Raw genomic sequence first — 23,577 nt, forward strand, 5'->3', positions numbered from 1 at the left:
TTCACGGGTCAGGCAGCCCCAGCCTGGACCTGAGATCAGCTACAGCAGATGACATCTCAGCCAGACACAGGATCAGCTCCCATGCATGTTACGAGCAGCCCCTCTCCTCCCGCAGTCAAGTGCCAGGCTGCACCTTGTCTAGGAGGACCACAAGTACAAGGGAAAGGACATCCCTGTGGAAGGAAGAGCCTTGCTCACCGTAGCAGGTCTCTGCACCAGGTTCTCCAGTTTGGTGTGGCTGAACTCCAGGCTGATGACGTTGTAAAGCTTCTCCCGCTCAGCCTCCGGTGTTTCATAGTAGCGTGCCCATTGTGCCATGGACATCTCAATATCCCTCTGTGTGTTCACATCCATGACATCCACCATCCGCCGGCTCCCTGCCAGAACAGACAGATGTCACTGGAACCACCCCTGTGCACAATGGACCACCCAGAAGACACACTCCAGGAGACATGAGATCTTTCCTCAAAGGACCCACCCACACAAGTGTGACATCTTGGCTTCTCCCATAACTTCATCTTCCACACCCACATCGAAGCAGAAGCTGCTTCAGGTCAAACTAGACTCAAGCAGGTTAAGAGCTGTGATCCACTGGGTAAGGACAGCTCAGGTTCAACCAGCTGCACACTGGGGGAGCCACAGAACCAGATCTCTCCCTTTGGTAAACCCGATGACTCTCGCCATTCCTCCCAGTCTGCCCAGGCTACAGCAGAGATGCACCGCGGTCCCTGGGCACTTACCAACACACAGCCGCACATCGTTCACGCTGAAGTCCGGATCTGGCATCCTGCAGGACAAACACCTTGCTAAAAAAAATCATGAAGCGCTTCTGGTTGCAGACCCTTCCCCACCTGTAACCCCAGTTACTGGCACCCTGAAGATACTACTGTGCTTCTTTTTGCCTCTCGGGTGTGGGTGAAGACTATGCAACTAGATCTCTGGGGGCACATGCTTGGGCTGAGACACTGGGCCCAACTTCTGGCTAGGGAAGCAGGCTTGGGACTAGGATATACCATCTCTAGAGCATGAGCCATTGTACAGTGCTTTCTGGCAAATGAGCAAGCAGGCCTTGAGCTAAGCAAGCCTAGCTCTCATCTTAAAGACCGCTCATGTAAGTTATCCCAATATAAAGGGCATAGCCAGACCAGTACAAGCAGTGTATTTCACTGATACAGCATAACTACTCTGTTTGTACTGGCATATTTATCTGTCCAAACACTGCTGTCACAGGCAGAATGAGCAGGCAGCCATTCAAGCAGCTCTTGATCCAGAGAAACAACCAAAAGCTCAGGAGAAACCCAGTTTCGCCCACACTGTAATCCTCAGTATCAAATCTCTGCCCTCCCAAGTCACCCAGCAGTAACAACTGAGCCTGGCACAATTTCCTATCCAATTCACCACAGTACAGTAGATCATGCACTGGATGAGATGTTGCCCATCCATTCACAGCCAGCTGAAGAACTCAGGAGCAGTGTTGCCAACACTGGCACTGAAAAAGTTTTCTAGGGCTAGTTTCTTCCACTAACCTTTGTGTTAATCAAACCTAAAAAACAGTGACCCAGCAGAAACACTGGATAAGATCAGGTGGTTTTTTTTTATTTTGTAAAAGACAGCTATAATGTTTTCATGTAGTATTACCTGCCTCCGAACTACATCTACCATCCCATAGCGTATTTATATGAACATCATAAAATGGCACTAAGTCTTGCATCAATAGAGGATTTCACTCAAAGCTGTAAACCTTAGTTGACTAACTGTAGCAAGAGAGACAGATGGTAGTTTAGAAGTAACCAAGTTGGGTAAATCAGGTTGGAATTCTGGAAAATGCCAGAAATCCTACAAATTGTTTGACACTCTGGCAAGAGATGCCTATATTACTAGGAAAGAAACCCAGCCAGATGTTGCATCAGAGCAGCAACGAGACTTTCCAGACATCTGGTTGAATTGTGATCACCCACAGCCAGTTCAGTCCTCTCATTTTAAGTCCAAACAGATTTGGAAGAACAGGGTAACTGAGGCAGGAGATACTTCTCACTGCATGGAAAGAACAGCGGGGATAGAATGCAGTCACACCAACTCGGCAGAGCACAGATCCAGCTACCAGGATCAGATCCCACACTGCGTGGAGAAAGGCAAAAAGTCGGGCCAGAGCCATTCACCACTCCGTGCCCCCAACACTTACTTTATCCCCAGGCCGTCAGAGCTCCTGAAGATGAGAGGGTCTCTCAGGCCGCCCCGCTGGATGTATTCAACTGTGAAGTCTGGTGCAGGGAGACAAGAAGGAGGAAGGTATTAGGGGAGACTCCTTCAGAGGACCACAGACAAAGCAAGGTTAGAAAGCATCTCTGGAGATCTCTAGTCCAACGCTGCTCCCAGCAAACTGACTTCAGGCTCAGATTAGGTTGTTCAGGGCCCTGTGCAGCTGAGACCTGCGAACATCCTCCTATCTCTGCAGCAAGGCTAGCCAGCGAAAGAAAGCCCTGTTCCTTGCTATTTCTACACTTCTTCAGAGGTCCTGAAACTCCTTTGCAACAGTTCTGTGACCAGCATGGTGCGTGCTGCTGACAAGCCTCAGACAGGCCCCCCCCCCCCCAAGAGGCAGGGGAGTTTGTTCCAACAGGCTGCACCAGCCAGGGAAACAGCACTGGTTTTGGTCCTCACTTCCCTAAGCAGCTCACAGCCAAGCAAAAGATGCCTTGAAGAAATGCTCCTCCCTCACAGTAAATCCTCACGAGGCTTGCACTGGCATTGCAATGAAAAGACATCCCACTGAGCCATACGCGTGGTGAAAGAAAGGGGAGCGATCCCACACAGTCTTTGAATTAAGCATCTAGTAGACATGTGGCTGCAACTACAGGTGCTGACCCAGGCGAACCCTCTCGTTCCTGGCTGCCACGTGTCCCAGCAAGCCTTCACTGCTGCACTGGCTCATCGCTCTGCAGATCGAGCGGCTTTCATACCAGTTCCCACACACACTCTCTGCTACCAGTTCCCCTGGCCCAAGGGCTTAGCAGGCTTGACCACATCCTGCACCAATATGCCTCACGTTGCCTTCAGACTGCCCAAGGACCGCTGCAGGACTTGCAGGGGAGCAGGCAGAAATGACCCCGCCTGCTCTGCATCACTTGGATTATGCAAGTAAAGCGGTTCACAGCAGAGGAAAGCACAGAATTAGTGTGAACAGCAGACAGTTTTCTCAACTTTAGAGAAGGATGGAAAGTAAAAGGCAGCAAAATGCAGGACAGCAGGAAAGGATTTAATTAACACCACAACTGCCTTGTAACCGCCCTGCAAGTTGGCAGCCAGGGAGGCTTTGGGTGTAGTCAGATGACAAGAGCACTTCCAACTGCGATCAGCGTTAGCTTTCTATGAAAGGCTCGGGGAAAGGTCATCTAACACACCATGCCTCACTGCAGAAGCGGCCAGCCACAGCAGCTGTCTGGTTACTGACAGCAGTAGCATGCACTGTAGCACAGCAGTCCCAGGACAAACCTTTGCCTTCCATGAAGACCACGAAGGTGGAGTTAAACTTGTTGGTGGACAGTTTTTCCTCGAGGTCAAATGTCCTCTTCCCTTCAATTTCATCATCAGAGATGCCATCGTCCTCGTAACGCCGCCTCATCGTGCCACGCTGAGGAGAGAACAGACCAGGCAGGTAAGATTTATGGACCAGGAGGAACAACCAGCTTGCTTCCCAGAGCCTCATCCTGCCCTGGCACAGCTCTGCCAGGGCCTCGGGGAGCCACTGCCTGCAACAGGCTGTCCCTGGGAAGCCTACACGCTTCTCCTCCCAGGGAGGAGAGTTACCAAGTTATATTACCCACTAGGTTTTTGCCCAAAAAGCATCGCCGGTATCAGTTTTCAAAAGGGACACGGCAGAGAAGATCTGCTTAGGCAATGCCTGTCCTGGATCCAAAATACACCACTGAAACATCACATTTTCTCCTCCTATAACAAACAGATTTGTGCAAGTTGGGCTGTATGGGAGACAGATAATTCACTGCTAATGAGTGCTAACACAGAAACACTGGAGGAGGGGAGACAGTTCAGTGTAACTGGGGCAAAGAAACAAAGAATCAGTTCCCCGTTTTCACAGATGCATCAGTACTTTGCTGTGCTAGAGGTAAAGGCACTTGGAAATTTAAATCCCTGCCAGAAGGCCAAGTGATAAAAAAGAAGAGGTTTATGCTGAAGACAAGTCTCAAGTTTTCATATTTGGCCATGCCTGTACACAAAAGTTGATTTATTCCCTTGTTTGCATGTGGGGAAGTAACCCTTTTCTTAGATGATCTCGTAAGTACATCTGTACTGGGATTCCTGACAGACATCCTCTTCTAGCATTGCCAGATCTGGAAGAAATTACTGTCCCCAGCTGTTAGCCACCCCTCCAGAAAGCAATCATGCTCTGGCAGAGCCATTCGTGGGAATGCTCCCTAAATCCCCTCAGATAAGTCAACCTGCTCTGAATTAGCCAAGCTGACTTCCCCCAGTTAGGGATGCTCCCAATTCACACCAACTGTCGTGCCAGCAGACAGCCAGGGAGGGGACAGACAGGGCGGGAGGTGACACAGCACCTAGTGTCACATCTGGGTTGGGAAGCCAGCACCTGCCTGCAGCAGGGAGGCATCACAGCACTGGTACCAGGGTCCCAGCCCCAGCAACAACACTGGTCCCAGCCCCAGCCCATGATGCTGAAGTTCACCACCAGCGAGGTGACCGGTGTGCACGTCTGTGCATCGCAGTCCCCGCATAACCTCCTCCCACGGCACACCTCTCACTGCCACAGCGCAGCGTGTTCCATAGCTCATTTCTGCCTTCTTTTAAGGTCTCCTGGCAAAGACAAAAGTGTCCTTTCCCAGGTGAGTTTGTACACCTCCGACTCCCCTCCCTGTGGCAACAAGCTGCTGCTCTCCCCAGAGCTCAGCACCGATGTGGACTTCACCCAGCGCCACCCTCTGCTCACTTCTGCCCTCCTCACCCAGCCCGCCAGGGTAAGGCTGGGCTTGCTGGACCACATCAAGTCTCAGGAGGTACAAGGCCACCTTCTGGTGATGGTGAAAGCCCTGGGGTGGGTGAGAGCTTCATGTTGCCCAGTGCAGCCAACCCTAGCCCTACCTGGCCTCACTCACCTTCCCATTAACCCCTGCCTTGCCTGCTCCCCCAGCCCATCAGACCCTACAATAGCTGAATCAAACACATCTGGGATGTTTTCCAGTAAGTTACATCCTGGTATGATCCACCCATCAGTCTGATCACTACAGTGCTTTGATGACTCCCTCATACAGACACACAGCTTGAAAGATACTTTTTAAACTGATCAGTTCGACCAGTGCCGGAGCACATGGGGATGGCTCCTTTGGAAAAGGAAAACCTGTAACTTCAGCCTCACAATTTCAAGAAGGCTGGTCAATTCCCAAATAGTTTCCTTGCTGTCAAGGCAGAGAAGCTTACCTCTCCCTACTGTTAACACCTCACTAACTTTGCTCAGCTTTCCAACCCCCCTCCCACAAACTTGGATGCAACAGGGGCACCAAACACCTCATCTGCAAAGCAGGAACAACAAGAAAGAGCCTTCAGTATCCCAAAACCCAAAGTTCTCCAAGGGCCTGTCCGAACGGCCTCAACATTGAAGTGTTCTGGAGAAAAAGAAAAAAAAAAAACCCAAAAAAAGGGCTGTGAGTTTGCAGTCTTGCATTAAGCCACCCATACACATGGACAGCAAGCAGGAATACTTTCTTCCACTGTTTTTAAATACATAAAGGTAAAACTCACTTTACTTACAGGTTTGTTTTGTTTTGTTTTTTGCAGGTTTTTTTTGTTTTGTTTTCTTTCACACTTTGAAAAACACACAACCATGCATTAAAAAAAGACAAATTGAGATGCCACCATCAGAAGCCAAGCAGCATATTCCTGGGGAACACCTGGAACGTCATACTGCTGGGGCTGGACTGCACAGCACCGTGCTGGCTGGGAACAGCTGCCAGGCACTATGGCCACACATCCTACTGGTCCCAGCACAAATCCAGAGGCTGCAGCTCCCTAACCTTCTTTAAACTGAGATAAAGATCTTTCAAGGAGATGCACCAGAGCTTTAAGTTAAGAGATGGAGAGGCACTACTGGGAGAAGGGTTCCCGGCTGTGCTCTATTGGGGTGAACCCACCATACAGAGCACTTTCCCTTAAAAATCACCGCATCAGTTAATGCTGTCTGATGCTCATTTTTAAAATGAGGACACAGCGCAGAGGGAGCCTGCTCTGTAAGGGCTTTAGGGACACATGAGACAGCCTCACGCTCAGCTTTTGCTGAACCCCCCCCATGTTTGAGGAAAGGCTCATTTCAAAGGCAGCACACACACCCAACAGGCACACATTCCAGCAGGCTGGCCCAGCAGGCTTCGGGGAGCGTCACTCCGGTGCTTCTTCTGAAAACCAAGAGCTGACCAAGGCCCAGGCCCGGCTTCCAGCTCCTAGGAAGAACTCAGCCTCTCCCCAGGCAAAACCTCGTGTCTCGCCTCCATACTGGTGGTCTGAAACAGTCCAAAACAGCTGCTGGGAAGGGGTGGCCCTGGCAGGGCTGCACTGCCAGACACCCATGGTGAGAAAGGATGGAGCAGGTACACTGCTGTTTGCAGAGGACCTTGTTTGGGTGCCTTGGACATAGGCAGAGCCCTCTGTGGGACAGGACACTGCACAACCAGCTCCCACACCTCTCAGCTCCTGTTAACCTGTGGGAGAACCTTGCTGAACTCATGCACAGCATGCACAAGCAGCAGCAAGGCACTCATTTCTGGGTCCCAGAGCACCCGCTCTCCTCCCCAGCGCCAAGCAGACCAGCTCAGCCCTGGCTTCAGGGGGCACTGCTCGCTGCTGCGCTTGCCCGGGCTGGGGAAGGAGAGCCCCAACAAAACACAGTTAGAGGTCTGCCAGGCAGGATGCAAACCCAGGGCTTTCCTGGTTGGCCAGCAGGTCAGTCCAACAGAAGACACTAGCCCAGCTGATTCCAGCTCCACTTACACTCACAGACCCTTCCTCATCTTCACTGGAGGCAAAGGAGGAGCCCGAACAGCTCCATGTGCTGGACAACTACAATTCCTACCCCAGAATCATTTCAAATCACTTCTGCCCTGAACAGTATGGAGAGAGGCTTAGGTCATATGGGCAAACATGCCAAGGAAACTGGATTTGTAGCTTCCCCTTTATATTTCTCCACTTCCAGAAAAAGAAGTGGTGGTCACGGTGCTTCCTTGGACCCTTAGCTGTACCCTGTCCAGCTGAAACGTCTCAAATCTGCTCTGTGATGCTGTCTGACATCAGCTGCCCGTTGTGGTTCCCGCTGAGACGCCTTTGGCTACTGTTGTAAGGACAGCAGCTACAGGAGACTGAAAACTATTTTTGCAGTTACCTTATTCCTTACTAAATCACACCAGGGAAGCTCAAGGCACACCTAGTCTAGGCAAGCAGGCTAATAATCTTCCAGCACAACTAGCTTTTCTCTTACCCCCGTTCCCAGGCAGGCCTCCTAGGACTGCTGGCCCCAGCAGGTAGTTCTTTGGCATCTATTAGAGGACGTACATAATGAAGCAGAGGGTGCTGGGCCCTGCAGTCCATGGCTCTCGCCTGCTTTGGCATCAGGCAGGGGGTGGCACGCTGCAGCACCAGGCTGTGGTCTGCGTTTTGACCTGTTCCCTTACTCCAGACACTCACTTTTAGTTGGCAGATTTTGGGAAAAAGTGTCTCTCTTGCCTTCGCTGGATACAAAACCTGATGAGATAAGATCTGGCATGCTAAATACTGGCAAGAAGAGACTATATCCAAACTAGTCTCTTATTAACTTGTATTTGGCTCCCAGGCTGGAAGCCTGAACAGTATTTCAAGCCTCCTAGTTAAGCTACACAACAGGGGTTACTGCATGGGGTTGAAACTCAGGTGTGTGTCCCCTTGACCATGAACCTCCCACCTCAGAAGACTGGGGCTGGCACGCAGCTCCAGCCACAGCCCTGTTTCAAGCTGACATCCCTCACAGTAAAGAGCAGCGCAGGCCAGCTGACAGCACTTGTCCAAGGACACCAGCAGCCTGAAAAAACTAGCAGCAAGGTACAGCGCACATGCCCTGTGCAGGCAGATAACCAGCATACTGGGAAAACCCCTCTTCTGCTGTCACCTCACCAGGATCCTGCTGTCTGGTTGACATGCTCAGATTTTTTTTATCCCGGTGGAACGTCAGATGGCGTTAGCTGGCTTGCTCCTAAGCACTCTACTACAGCTACTAACAGCACAGGAAAGACAGGTGACATGCAGAAGTTTTACATGTTTTAAGGATAACTACAGCAGAGCTGAATAAGCACCCTTGGGAGCCTCCCCTAGACCAACACCGCCACAGCCACACAGCCAAGTACTAACCCAGCAAAAGCTCAGGCTGACAGCTCTATCTAACATTTCCTTCTGGAGTGGACACAGTTACTGCCCTGCTAGACTGCATGCCACATCAGGCATTGTCCGTCCTTCTGGAAGTGGCACCAAGCCAGGCCAGGCTCTGGATTGTGTAGGCCAGCTAATTTAAGAGAAACGCGATTACGTGGCCAGGCCTGATCCAGATCCCACTGGTGCCGTAGGTGGATGCTGCACTCATGCTGGGGGTACATGGTCCCACCAGGACCGAACAGTCCAGGCTGAGCTAGGGTTAAACTGCTGGAGATGCTATGCAGAGGAGCTCCTGCTCCCATCCCCACCCACCCACTCCCTCCCCTTGCCCCATCGCTGCAGTGCCAGCTCTAGCGCCCAGTCAGTCATTCCAGTTTGCCATTTGGGCCACAAGATCGCTTTGTGTTGGCTAATCCTCAGCATAAATTACAGCTTGAGGACAGATCCTGCTCCCATCTGACGTGAATGCGCAGCAAATGATCTGGTCACTCACTAATAAACTGGGAGGCTTTATGACCGAAGAAACACAACACATTTCAGAGGATGTCACTCTGCCAGCCCAACCTGCTGTGGTCCCACATTCCATGAAATAGCAGTAATACAAACTTCACTTTATTCCAGTTAGATCCATCCATGGATCTGCACTGCGGGATCAGAGAACCGTTCCGACTCCTTTTCCTCATCTCGTTCACGTTGCAGAGGTGCAAACACCAGGCAACGGGCAGAAACACCTTAAACTCAAATCCCTTTGCAATGGGGAAACAGGGATGTGGAACACAGAAAGGGGACCATCTCCTCCTCCAGCTGAGCAAATTCCAAACTCTTGGTATCATCAGCAAAGCATGGCCACAAAACCCCCTCCATACCCCTAGCCAGATCAGCTTTGCTCGTTCCTGTGGGCAGGGAAGAGTCTGGCCTCCTAATCTGCACAGCATGTAGAGCAGGATCCCAGTCATGGCTGAGGACCCAAAGCGCTGCCACAATACAAATAGCTCCCATCAGTTATACAACGCCGCTCGTGTACTCGGCCGGGGCCACAGCGCTTTCATGTCATTGTTGTCTTGGGAGGGTGGGGAAAAACAGTATTTCAGTGCACGCAGAGCAGACAGGAAGAAGGAAAGGCTTCTGCCCTTCCAAGCGTGTGCTTTGGGAGAGGCAGCATCTGCTGGGACTTTGGGAAAATCTCTGCAGCAGAGGTTTTTCCCTCCTGGAGTCTGCAGCTTCCTCACAGCAGTTACACAAACCACAGTTCCCTAACTCCCCAAATCGGGTCTCCATACGAGGACACATGTGGTCAGTGTACAAGCCTAGGGCTCGTGCAGAGACTACAAGACCCACTTGTTCTCTGATGTGCTTTGATCCTCACCTGCCATGCAGCAAAATGCTGCCTGGTTAAATAACTGGCTACAGGCGATACCCGCAAAGGGCAAGAGAAGTGCAAAGGGATGACTCGCTAATGCCAACCTCACCTTCCCACTGGCACGCACTTTGTGAGAGCTGCGCAAACCCTACAGCACAAAGTTTGATCTCTTCCCGGGAAGATGGTTACCTTTGTCCCACAGCTGGTGCCAGGGCTGGGTTGTGGCCGAGTATCCCTTCCCAGCAGATTGCTACAGCCCTCCTAACTTTTTCCTGCTTCTTGGTGCAACCCCATCCAGGCAGGTCTTGCCAGAGCACAGCAACAAGTCACAGCCCTGGGCTCTTAGAAAACGACTGCTTCGTCCCAGGGGTGGCTCTGCTACTGGGAGTTTTTCCAGTGTCAACTGTCAGTTCAGTCAGGGACGTGCGACTTCCAAAAAGGACATCAGCAGCCACCCCCAAAACTGCCATCGCGAGAATGGCCCAGATGAGGCTCAGCCCCAGTGAAGTGAGGGGTAAGAGTCAGGCACATTACATATATCTCTGTCAGCCAACCTCAGTGGTCAGCATTAAGCAGCAGTATTTAAATATTGCTTTTTTCCAGCTTTGTGACCTGTGTTAGGATTCAGGCATTTTTCATCCTGATGAGAATTTTACTAAGAAAGAACTGACAAGCAGTCCAAAGCCTTTCTCTCTGTGTCAGGCAGGGTCAAGATAAAGGCAGTTTATTCATCCTCCAGCACCAGACAGCTAGCAATTCTCATCTAAGATAGCTGTCCTTCACCATTTCTTTCTGGCCCTCTTGGGTACCATTTAATTAATGTAGGAAATAGGAAGCATGAATATTAATCCTGCAGACAGCTCCAGTACTATCCCTTCTATTCTGATCCTTTCACCTGCAGTCTCCTCCTCTCGGGGATGCCAGGGGAAGCGCCTCATGCTGTTCAGTGGTGGTACTCTTCACAACCCTTCCTTGGACACCTCTCTCCATCAACAAACGCTGCCTTGATGGAGCACAACTACCTCTAATGGCAGAGGAACTGACAGTCAGCTGAAGAGAACCAGAAGACTACTCTCCTGTGGGGTAGGGTTTTTTTTTTCCTGAGAGAAGAACGAGTACAAGGTCACATTTGAAATAAGAACAAGCCGTCCTTTCGCTGGAAGAGCCTCACATATTTACAGAGTGAAACCAACAAACACCGCAGTATTTTAGTTACTTCCTGTCCTGCCTGCTGCCATTCCCTCCCTGATCTCCCAACATCTCCATCTCCCAGTTCCCGGGAAACCTCCTGCTGTGCCACAGCTCCTTCCACTTCAGGAGGCCAGAACACCCATCACTTTTCCTCTCTTTATGCTTCCTCCCCTCTACCTGATGTCTCCACAGCAGCATGCCTGATTTGAACCCTCCCACAACCCTCCCTTATACTTTCAGAGGAAAGACGCTAAGAACGCCATCAAGTTTCACTCCCTGAATTCCCTCCTTCCAAAGTGCCCTTCCTGCAGGTATCGTACCTTCTACCTGGCTCCCAGTGTCCATATAGAACAATGTGACTTACCAGTGGATCTTGCGTTTGCCACCGAGCTTCCGCACCGGGTGCCCCCAAGCCACCCAGCCCTTCGCAGGGTTACTTTGCCGAAACGCAGCCAAATCGGTAATAAATTACAAGCTCAACTCTCCTCAGTTTATGAATCTACCTGCTCGCATACTTGCACAGCACACAAGTATGGCTCTTGTCTAGGTAAGTCCAGACCTTTGACAACCAGACTTGTTGACGGGTGTTTTTATCTCGAGTGAGTACCTGCGGCACATGGCAGCATCCAGCATTCAGCCTCCGAGACACAGTGCTGAGAACTGTCAGCAATCAACAGCCACCACACAAAGGTCACGTGTGATCTGTCAGGTTGGCGGGAAAGGGTCCCGCGTCTCTGGGAAGGCACAAGGCAAAGGCAACCCCTGGCAGGAGGACAGACAAGCACGGAAGCAGCAAGGCTGCCATCGGACAGACCCAGAGCGGAGCAGGTGCCAATGCCAGAACCATGCAGGGGACACTCTCCCTTACAAGTACTTTCAGATACAAGGTGAAGAACCAAGGCACCAAGATGATGACATCCAATTAGCCGTCTGCCAACTTACTGCTTATCTTAAGACTAACAGCTTTTTCTTTCTATATTCCTCACCTCCAAGCCTGCACTTCTCACTTCACCTCCTGGTCTAGGCTCCAAGCTCTGATCCATACAAGCACGTTACTTGGGTTTCTCTCTACCAGCAGAAAGGCAGCAGGCTTCTGTCCTCTGTGCCTCCCCACCTTCAACCACTTTAGTTTTTCCTCAGCTCCTCTTCCTCGCAAGCACAGGAAGCAATAATGAAACCACACCGCCTCTTGTCACCCTCGGGGTACCAAGGGTCCTACAGAGATGGGCCCATGGCATCCTGTTAATATTTTGGCTCTGCAGAACCAATTGCTTTGACAAACAACTGCCAGTGCCCCAGCAACAATCAATAAAGTGGTCCCAGGCTCCCTGCTCCCCCAGCTAGGAGGAGGCACCGCAGCAGGATCTGAAGAAAAGGCCATGATCCCACAAGTAAGAGATCCAGGACAACCTGTCAAGTGGTCATATCTGTCTCTGGGCAAGCCTGGAGGCCAGCCTGACATGAGGGCAAGCTAGCAGGTCACTGATTTTAGCAGCTCCATGCACCCTGTCCACCAGTGATGACTGTCTGGACAAGACGACCATACTAAACTCACTCTTTTGCTGCCTGGTTTCACAAGAGGAACCCAAGAACTAACCCAGCAGGCTTAACTGAAGTTTAATGCCCCTCATCATCTGTCTCTCTCAAAAACAGGAGAGCAGAACTGGCATATCCCAAGTGGCAAACTCCTGGACAAAGACAGACTCAAAGCACCAGGCTGAAGAGCGAACAGGATCTACACAGAACTGGAGCCCTTCCAGGCTTCACAGCTCCAGGAGGGATTCCTATCATGAGCCGGGCTGGCAACATTTCAGAATGAGCAGGGAGAACACTTTAGTTTGCACTTTTGTGTTACAAAATTGGATGTACATAAGGAGTAATTGGGGAATTGGAGCAAGGCTGAACGAGGCAGGTGGGGAGACAGCACCAACAGGTCAAGGAGAATTCCAGTAGCTGCCTCTAAACCACACACTGACCAGCCACAGCAGCAAAAGCATGAGACAGAGGAACATGCTAGATCAGATCACACATGGGCAAGCCTGGCAACAGTCCCAATAAGGGACTCTGCCCTAGGAGAGGCTTCTCACTCCAGTCACCAGCAGCATATTTCACACGCAGCCACTGGCCCAACTAGCTTTTATGGCACTACTAACCCTCAGACTGCCCACAGCCACCACCAGCCTTAGCACCCTGGTACCCAGACAAACCCTGCCTACATTCTATGACAGCTTGAAGAAGCTCATAAAGGACCATCAAACCCTCCAACATGTCACATTTCAGGCTTTAAGACTGATCCTCTTAGCTACAGAGTGTTAAAAGCCACTCTTTGACATGCAGCCTTGTTATTTCTCAAGTAGGCTGAGCAAACCCCTTTAATTACATCCCACCCATTCCAAACCAGAAGAAGTCCAAGGAAAAAAACCTGCTGTGCTGAGCCCTTTCCCTGCCAGGGTGTCCCTAGCACATGTGCTATGCAGTCAGGTAGATGAGCATTACCAGCTCTGCTACTCCTTTTGCATTGTATAGGAAGGCTACAGAGCATCCCCAAAATGGAACAAAAGTAGGCCAAACTTCTCCAGAAAGGCAGGTGGAAAGTTACACGCACTTCAACAGTTTTCCCACTGGGGCAAGAGCAGACCTCCAGGCTGTTGAGCCCACATAGACCACCGGGCAGGGACCCAGCAGGGTCAGCACAAGGGACAGACAGAGCCACGTGCATCCAGAGACAGAGGGACAGCTCATCTAGAATTAGTAGCCCAGCACTGAGCAACTTCACTCCTCGCGGGGACAGGCAGAGCACCTCGGTGGAAGTTCAGAGGACTAGCTCAGATTTTTCAGTGGAGAAGAACTCACCCTCCAAACCTCCCAGTGTCCTGACCCAGCTCTGCAGAAACCTGTTGCCAGTTCTGTCCCATTACGCAAACTGATCAAGGCTGGACCACAGGAGTACTTGGATAGCAAAAGCACAGGAAGCTTTGGGGTTTTCTGCAATTCCTGCTAAGCTGACACTGTTCTTTAAAAAGAAAAGCAACAGGCTGCCGGAATTGCAGGCTATAGGGCCTAGGTTGCTTATGAAGAAGGAAAACTGAGGGCTGCAGGGAAAAACACAGTGTGTGAAACCATCTACTAGGAGGGATATTTCCTCCGTACGCTACACTGTTACACCATCACCACACACACTCCCTCCCCCTTTGCTCCAGAAGCAGCCCAGTACTTGCCCCTTCCTTAATCCAAATGGGGCAAAGGGGCTCAGGAGCTCAGCAACACACAGAAATATTTATTCACAGTCAATTGGACACACTGAGGCAATCTAACCCTAAAGGAGCATACATTGTCAGACATTCTCCTTTCCCCTTCCAGCTACCTCAGCTCAATCGCAAGACTGCAGCTCTCGAGAGCCAGGGGAACGCAGGGCACTCTTGGACTGATCAGCACAGGTCAGCCTCTTTTGTTATTTTTAAACATACAGGCTTTTCTGCTCTTAACATTTTCCAATTGCTCCTCCAGCATGTGCTTGGCTGTCTCTCCATGCTCTGCAGCACCACCTCTCTTCTCTCGTACCCTGCAGACTTCCACCACTGCCTGATGAAAAGTTAGGCAAGGTAAGAGGCAACATCAAAAAGGACCATCCCCTCTGCATATCTCACTTATAATGAGATTGTGCCTCAGTGGTGGGGGATCTGCTTCTCTAGATAGTGGTTCTACCAAGCAACATCCTGATCCTTCCCCTGGTGCCTTTTATCAAGTGACCTCTTCTCCCAAACCCTGTTAGGGCTGGCTATGACACGACAGCACGATCCTGCAGTTGCTTCTCATCCCTGAGAACCAGCGCTAACAAAACCCACAGGCAACGATCACACTCTGGAGCCTCTTCCTTGACATAAAAGGGTGCGGGGTGTGTGTGGAGGGTGGCTCTATTAAAACTTATTAGCGTACAGCATGATAGCCAAAACATGCAAGATGAAGGAAAAGACAAAAAGCAGCCAGTGTTTAAGGTAGAGTTTACTGCTCCACTCACCGCTGCACCATCAATATGACCCGTTCTAGTTGACAGCAGTTAAAAATTGCCGGTCCCAGCTGTCTCCCCCAGCTCACTCACACACGCACATCACCTGGAGCACTGTGACCCACACCTCAGCTCTTCTGGCAGTAAGGATGCCACCCAGACCTGCACCCTTCCAGGCACCCAGCCTGCATGGAAGCACTACAGAGCACGCACCTCCCCATCAGGCTACTGCAACAGCAGAAACCCATCCATCCCTTCCTACCACCCTGCAACCCTGGGCAGACACCAGCCCAGAACTTCGTGTGGTTCAGGAAGTTCTGGGAACTTCCATAGGGATTCACAGTTCTGGACAGCCAGTTCATGCCATTTGCTACTGGTACTGTTTCTACAGCAACAGAGCTGCACAAGCATGGACACAGAGCCACAGAACAGAAAGAAACCCTGCCAAACAGATCCATCTCGCCTGCCCCATCGTGGATTCACAGGCTACACTTTGTCACCAGGTTTATCTGAACCATCTCAAGTGCCAGCAAGTAACACCTGCGGGCAGTATGCACCTTCCTCAAATTGGTTCCTGGAAGCCGAAGTGGAGGGGGAAAAAAAACAAAGAAAAAAAAAAGGGTAAATGAGAAGATCAGCAAACAGAAAACTGAGTTCATCACATCCCTTCTGGTCTGTCCAGATTAAGCTCCAGGCTGTACGAGCAGAGCTCTTCTAGCATCAATGACCTGCAGCACCTCACGGTTGTTCTTGTTACGCCGTCCTGGAGCCTGTGATTCTCCCATCACATGAGCAAGGACAAACGAAAATTAGCCAGCGCAGTTTAGCATGCGGGCTACCTCTAGCTGGGTGGGGGTCACACAGCAGAGAGCATTCCCAGCTGCCCAAGATGCCACATGGAGGTGGCAGAGCATTTGCTCCCAGAGCTGCTACTTGGCAGCACTGACAGGACCCGAGAGGCGGTGAGTTAGAGGGGGAGCGGTAGGAACATGCTCTCACTGCTCCTTGGCCCTCAGCATCACCAGCATCCTTGCCAAGGGAGATCTGCGGGTACCTGAAGCTGGGCAGCAGAGGGAGTTCAGACCACTGTGAAAAGGGAAGAACAAAGTTCCCTACAGCCCCCAAAAGGCTGATGCCTTACCCTAAGCCCTCCAGAAAACGGATTGAGCCGGAAGCAGCACGAGCACTCGTACAGCAAAGAACCTGGTCTACAGATCATCCAGCTTGAGACCATCCAAGACAGAAGACAGCTGTGATGCTGATTTCAGATGTTATTGACAGGCGTTTTCATGATGCATTTGTACAAGTGCAGTCACAGATAGCTTCTTAGCTTCAGCTGAAATGGTCACATCTCGTTTTCCAAACGGGCATTCACGTATCCACTGCTCCTTCCTAGCAGGAGGGCTCTGCACAGGTTTGTTCTGTCTGACCCCCACCCCAAGAACATTAAACTTCACTGAGATCCCAGCGAGATCACACTTCCCGTTCTGTGACACATGCTCCCCACCCTTCTTGCCTCTCAGTGCTTTTGACGGCTTAGTATCTTTGATATCTAATTATAGGCCCTGTCACCCTACCACAGGGTTTACTCTTCCACTTGGCTTTTTTGCTCTTCCCAAGGCAACCAAGCAAGATCCTTCTCTGCGCTCCCTTCCCTCTCCACCAGGAGATGCAGCAAGGCAGGTCTGCTCAGGTATGACAGCTCCTGTCCTCTGAGCACACTGGTACGTGCTTTGGTGCAGCTGCCCCAAGGCTGCACGACATCGTGTGGTGATTCAGTGTGATATGCCATGTTCCTCCTCACCTTCTACCTCTTCCATTTGCCTTTAACCTCTTCAACCCAAATAAAAGCAGGTCAGGCACCGTGTAATACAGCCTGTGAACTAGTAAGTCAACTCTGGCAGCAAACAGAGCTTTCCAGAGCTCAGGCTACCCACTCAGAGCTCACCCATCATTTCCTCCTCTGGAATCAGCTGCACTCTTCCGTCATCAGCAGCACCAGACATTTCACCCTGAAGACAAGTAATTGCCTTCCCCTCATACGTTTTCAGAGGACAGTGTTAGTACACCACCTTGTTTCTCCACCTTCTGAGCACATCCCCACTTCCCTCCCACATGCACCATTTCTCTCCAAAATCCAGCCAGTGACCTGCAGACCCCTGTCTGGGTAGCTCCTGACACAATTAGCCATCAATAAAAAGGTACCAGGGGCATGGGGGCTGCTCCCCTAACTTGTTAGTGTCACCTCCAGCTGGGATAATCCAGTGAAAACCTACTCCTGCTATTAACAGGAAACATAGATGCAACTTGCAAATATTGTTTGGCAACTCACAAGTAACTTCAGGTGCTCCTGCACTGTATGGCTGCTTGCTCAGTCAGCACCGCAGCTTCCAGGACACGCTCAAGACATAGTCAGGCCTGGGACAGTAAGAAACCAGCAGAGATGTTAACCTCCTGCACTTCTCTGCTGACACAGAACATCATCCAGTTGGTTTCAGAGTGGTATTCGCCCAAGGACCAGAGCACTTTTGCATCTTTCAGGATCTAAATGCTCACAGGGATTACTAAAGCTTTCCAAGGACAGCCTTCAGCTGCCGCTAGCTTCCACCAAAGAGCCACCCAGATCAAATCTGAGCAGTCCCTAAATTATTTAGAGCTCAATTATTACACCTGGGTCATTCAGAATGACTCATTTGTAGTGCCTTCAGTTTGAGGCAGAGGCAAGTAAGAGATTAATTACCCTACTTACACAGGTCCTGTCTAGACTAGGAAATTGAGGTGTGTCCAGCAGACCAGTGACATTTGGCCAGAAAGAGTTTCACACAGGGCACATGGCAGACAAATTCTGAGGCCTTTCAGGCAACAGGAGGGAGCATCGCTCCACAGGGTGAAGGATTGCCAGCGCCAAATTTCACACGGGGGGCAATGTACAACCACCCAGATTCTCACCCCAGCAGGTGGCTTGTCTCTTGCTTCAGCCCCTGTGGGAACTACACTGGTAGACTGACCCCAGCACACACATACAAGTCTTGATTCAATGGGAAGCAGCTCCAAGAAAGCCAGTATCCAGCAGGACTGGCCTCTGTCAAGCACACCAAGACTTCAGGATGACAAACACCAGCAACAACAAGGGATCACTACCTGGTAGTGAGCAGTACTACAAGGAGTAAGAACAAGAAATCAGGCTGAACCTGATGGCAAGGCATTGCTCCTTGCGCCCCACTGTCAGGACAGCACGAGCCATTCAAGATAGAGCAAGGGCAGATGCGTGACCCACAGAGGGAGGGCAGGCAGCTGCTGCCGCCTCTTTGCTGTCTTCCCAGACACAAGCAGCATCCTGCCAGCCCACAGCCTGCTCCTGCTGACCTCCCTCTCTCAGCTTTGAGGCCATCTATCCCCTTGGTGGTGGGAGGCTAAGGGCTGGATCTTTGTCACGAGTGTCACGTGGATGCTAACATGCATGGGCCTTTCTGGCTCCATGGGTCATGTCTTGCCTTTGACATCACCTCAACCTGCAGAAAGGATTTGGTACCACCAATACAAACAACTTGGGAGCTACAAGATTAGTGCCACTATGACTCTGGGTGCTCATCAGAGCCAGCCTTGCCATCCCCCAGGCACGGGCAGCACACATCTGAGTGTCCTGGTGCCACTCCACACCGCAGTACACACGGCTGCAAGAGAAACCTTTTCCTCCACACACCCCAAGCTTCATCCCTCAGCCGATGACTCCACATACTGTAAAGCTCATGTGAACTCTCGCCCAGGGGATAGCGTGGACACCAACATGTAAGGACAGGTTTGCTAAATGCTGTTTACAGGAGAGGCCTCAGATTTTGGCTGGTAGGGACAGGCAGAGGCCTCCTCTCAAATTTCAGGTAAGGATCTGACCAGAGGGCAGGGCAGTGCTAAGGCAGGACACCCACTGCCTCAAGCGATGGGAGAGACAGCATTTCACTCTCTGGCTCCCCCCTCACCTCCCATATGCTCCAGCACCCAGAGCACTTAGCAGCAGGTGGGTCTCCTCTTCCACAGGCCCATTTCCCTTCATGGGTGTTATAACAATCTCCAGCAACCAAACCCAGGGTGCCACTGCACCCAGCCAGGGGTGGTCACTTCAGGCCCAGGCAGCACAGTACCTTCAGCCGGAGCTGTGCCCGTGCCCCCCAGAGCACCCACCGCCCGGAGGGAGGGTGCGGCTTCACCGCAGGCCCTCTCCAGCAGCAGAGCCAGTTTAAGAGATTCCTACCCCACCCTGTTTCCACATCTCAGCCTGCCACCTCTCTGGTCTCATCAGGTTTGCTGGTGGGGCAGCAAGCTCGCTGGCCCAGCACAGACAACTGGAGTTAGATGCCCCCCACCCCCACCAGATTTCATCTAGGGCATGATCCACGATTCCCTGAAGCAGCAATCCAGCTCAGGGGCATCAGCTCCTGAGGCACTAACACAAGGAGGGAGAAAACCTCTTCAACCAGCTCTGCCACACCAGCAATCCTAACTTGGAACCACACCCTGAGATGCAGACTGCTGACTTGACAACAGCAGAGCCACCAGGATGGGCAGGACTTGTCCTTAGGGTAATGGCACTCGCCCGCTATGCTCCCTCCAACGCTGTTCTGAAGTGACCCAGCGCTGCTGCCCTTCATTCCTCACCCTGAGCATTGTCACTGAAAGTGTATGGCACCACTCTGGTGATGTGCTAACCCCAGCTCGTAATTCATGGAGTCTTGCTGGTCTTAGTTCGTGGTAAAGGCCTGGCAAAATTAGCCCCGGAGCAGAAAGAAGGCAAGGTTTCCTCACACTCCTAGCACCGAGGAATACTCAATGACCTCCCTGCAGAAGGGCAGGCAGACACCAGCCCAACATCCTGCCAGGGAGCCCTTCAGCAGCTCCACAGATTCGGACTGGTAAAGCGGCTCTGTGTGCAGTGAAGGCTGGAGTAAGAGAGAACTCCCTCCTCGGCACAGCAGCACGCACACCCAGTGCTGCGACAGCGAGGCAGGCACACCTCACCTCCAGCACGCCATCTGCATCCTTAGAAAGTGTTGGGTCAAACATCCTCTCCGGCAGCAGATTCCAGGGATGTACCAGCCAGTTTGCTGAACAGCTCCCGAGCGTGACCAGGAGATTCCTTCCCTGCTGCCTCTCCCCGCGCTCAATGGCCTAACACAGATCTAACCTTACCAAAAAAATTAGTTTATACATGCCACAGTTTCTCCTCAGTCTCACATCACCTCATGGGGGTCCAGGTGAGCGCCCAGGTGGCACAAGGCAGACAAGGTATTCTGTGAACTGCCTGGACAGCCTGAACCAGGCAGAGTATCCAAGCACCACAGCACCAGACTGACTGAATGTTTTCTCCAGAGCTGGTAGCCCATAGCCAGAGCTGCTCTTGTTGCCACTCCTGCCTTTAAGAAGTCCAGGCTCCCGCTCCAAGTGCCAGCGTGCCCTTGGCCTCCTCACGGGGAGCTGAAGGGCTTGATGTGCCACGGGCTGGGTGCGACCACCCAGTGACAGTCAGTGGAAGACTTCCAAGTCTCAGAAAGGGACCATCGCATTGTTAGTGCCAGGGCTGGACTGTCACTCAGGGCACAGGATACAATAGAGCATTTCAGCTCCTCGATTAAGGGCCTGCAGAACATGCATCTACAGCTTATAAAGCTGGCACCTCAAACCAGTCCCCAAAGTACTGCCTCATTACAGAGCTGAGGAGCAAAAATATATACGCAGACTTAGCAGGAAACTACTCCGCAGTGCTGGCTGACCAGTCCCATCCTCCACTACTCACGGTACAGGGAGGCCCAGGCAAATCTCTGGGTCAGGAACATGGATATCCCCTAACCCGCTGCTGTGCATGCTCTCCCTGCTCACAGAGCATCGCCCACAGGCTCCCCTTCCCCACCTGTGCCAGCCTCCCAGAGCTTGCCAGGACACATATTCCACAGCCAAGATGGATGAAGACACCCTCGCAATGATACCCCTGCATCCAGCCCAACTCACCCAGGCCCTTATAATCCTGGGATGGATGGAGGCAGAGCCTGAACTTGGAAGCAAGCAGTTAAAGCAGTGTGACCCGCCTAGTCTAAGTGTCATTATACCACACAGGGATGTGTGAACTGGCAGAGAACTCTTTAGGAGCACAACTACATCTGAAGCAGAGGCGAGTTTCTCCTCAAAACCCAGATCTTTCACCAATACTGACAAATTTGTTCAGAAAATATACGTAGATCAGATTTTTGCTGAACCTGAGGAACATTAACAGTATTGCTCACTAAAAATAATGCAAAAGGCTCGAAACTACTAAATCCTGATGGAAACCAGTCAGTCAGAAGATGCTGTTGGTGTAATTATACTCTGACACACCAGATAGCAACCTTCTTTTGCCGTCTCAGGCCACTGGTACCATCAAACCATGCTATTTGCTCACACAATTAATTCAGCTCCTTCACCACTACGAACTGTTCTGGCCAAGGCTGTTTGGCTGGTAGGACTACTATCACACCTGGATTTACTTCTTTTTAAAATATATTTATACTTTTGCTATCACACCCACGCTGATCTCCAGTCGCACACAAGAAACACAGCTTACAGCAGCAGAATCATACTGTGCTACCAACTACCCGTTTCCCTAGCTAGAACTTTTAATGTAGGCAGATTAAAACCAACTCCCGAGACCACGGCATACGTAGGAGTAGGATATTCAGATAAGTTATATCCAGCACTTTTACCTTCCTGGATAATCCACCTGTGATACCTTGTTCTGCAAGGGCCAGAAACACTAGGTAAAAGAACAGGTCCTCACATTTCAAAGCAGGCATCTCAAAAAAAAAAAACCACCCAAAAAAGAAAAATCATCTTTTTAAAAGGTCCTTCAACACTGGAGCATCACCGACACAGCAAGAGAGTATACCGAGGTGGCAGTTCCCAGGAAAAGCAAAGCAGAAGGCATGAACTAAGCCTCACCTACCACACAGAGGTCATGCCTCCTCCTCTCGGCTGCAGGCCAGTAGAGACAACATGCACACTAGGCCACAGAAGTCTAGGTGAGCCTCATCCTCTGCTTGCTGCCCATGTGTCTTCCCTTAAGCATGTAGCTCATCAGCGTGCAACCATTTATCCAGCTTAGCACATTCTGCTGGAGTCCAGGCCACCTACCCTAGGGCAGCAACTCTTCCTGACGATTTCTATTTGTGCGATTACAAGCATCTTTAAACTAGCAAGTTCCTGGCCACTAGTCCCCTTCATCTGCTGCGTCTTTATCCAGCCATTTCGTGTTACTTCTGGTCAAAGCGTAGCCAAGATAGTATTTAACCAACACCTGAAGCCGGCATTGCCCCCAAGAGAAGCTATCCTGCCACCCTGACTGCTGGCTATAGACACGGTCACTCCCCAGTCAAGCCAGCACCTTGACCCACATGCCGCACAGTTCTGGGAACAATCACGTCAGGACGAGGGAGGAGGTAGGACTGCTGCTTTTGGCAGCACTGCCAAATTAAAGCATCTACCAAAGCACTTGAGAAAAAACAAGTCGTCTTGAAGGGCCTACAGATGTATTACAGTTTGTTTGTTTGGGTGTTCGGTTGGTGGTTTTTTTTCCCCGCCGCAAGCACCCTCTCAAAAAAAGGGAAAATATTAAAACCCAGTTCTAATCAGAGACACTTCAGGTTCCCCAAGTGGGCTAAGGTGGCTGACTACAAAAGTCTAGATGCCTGTCACCAAATCAGCTAGTATGACAACCCTCTCTGCAAATTAATAAACACACAATAGACACGAAGTAGCACCAGAAAAGGAACACACCTTCAGTAACCCAGGAGTTTGGACAAACCACGGCCTATGCGGTACCCTCCTCTCCACAGAGGCCAGTGCTGGAATAACCATTTCCACCCTCACTAGAGGATTTCCGTCCCTAGGCCACCTACACGGTGCATGCTGGCTACTACACCCCTTCTATGGCCAGGCACCTTGCAGCAACAAGAGAGCAACCAGAGTTGCTTGCTCCTGAGGGCAAAGCTTAAGGCTGAGTACCACTCAGCCTCACACCAAATGATTTCAGAGTATTAAAGGATAAGGATTTACCTTTGCAGGCAGCACCTTGAAGGTGAGGGTATGTGTGCTGCTGTGACTGAGACAGGAGCTCCATCACAGCTTCAGCTATCACAGAGTTGCCACTTGCCCTTCCCCAGGGCTTTACAACCCCCTCCGAACAATGGGAAACCAACCTGTAGGGACACAGCAGCTCCCCTCCTTCCACGGCATCTCTGGGAATATCATCTCAGACTCTCAGAGCAGCTGCTCCCAAACTGCTCACAGTTACAGCCCAACCTGCAGACCATCGCCTTCGTGCAGTCCCCTGAACAGCGGTGTAAACATCAGACAAGCCAGAGCTCCTGACAATGCCCAATTAGGACCTGACTTTTGGAACAGCTCCCTCCGAAAGAAAACAGCAGGAGAAAACATGTGTATGCAGGCACAAGCAAACTCGTGCTTGAAGCTGAATGTGGTTTCCTCAAATTTCACGGTGCACACAGATCACATCCAGGCCAACATAATGGTAACGCACAGTATTTCTGCTTGTTACAAACACATGAGAAAACCTGCT

The 23,577-nt window shown here is 51.1% G+C and overlaps 1 protein-coding gene across 3 annotated transcripts in view; it reads right to left on the bottom strand.

Moving 5' to 3' along the window:
* The window catches only part of KDM2A (lysine demethylase 2A), a 50,480-nt gene that overhangs the window by 24,566 nt on the left and 2,337 nt on the right, over nucleotides 1-23,577 (bottom strand). For all 3 annotated transcript variants that reach the window (XM_055722118.1, XM_055722117.1, XM_055722116.1), the window contains 4 exons: nucleotides 3,493-3,631; nucleotides 2,183-2,261; nucleotides 741-787; nucleotides 199-377 (listed from right to left, as the gene is read on the bottom strand). In XM_055722118.1, the coding sequence (XP_055578093.1) occupies nucleotides 199-377; nucleotides 741-787; nucleotides 2,183-2,261; nucleotides 3,493-3,631 (444 nt within the window). The remainder of the gene's footprint in view (nucleotides 1-198; nucleotides 378-740; nucleotides 788-2,182; nucleotides 2,262-3,492; nucleotides 3,632-23,577) is intronic.

Source organism: Falco cherrug, chromosome 10, assembly GCF_023634085.1.
Source record: "Falco cherrug isolate bFalChe1 chromosome 10, bFalChe1.pri, whole genome shotgun sequence".
Taxonomy (NCBI): domain Eukaryota; kingdom Metazoa; phylum Chordata; class Aves; order Falconiformes; family Falconidae; genus Falco; species Falco cherrug.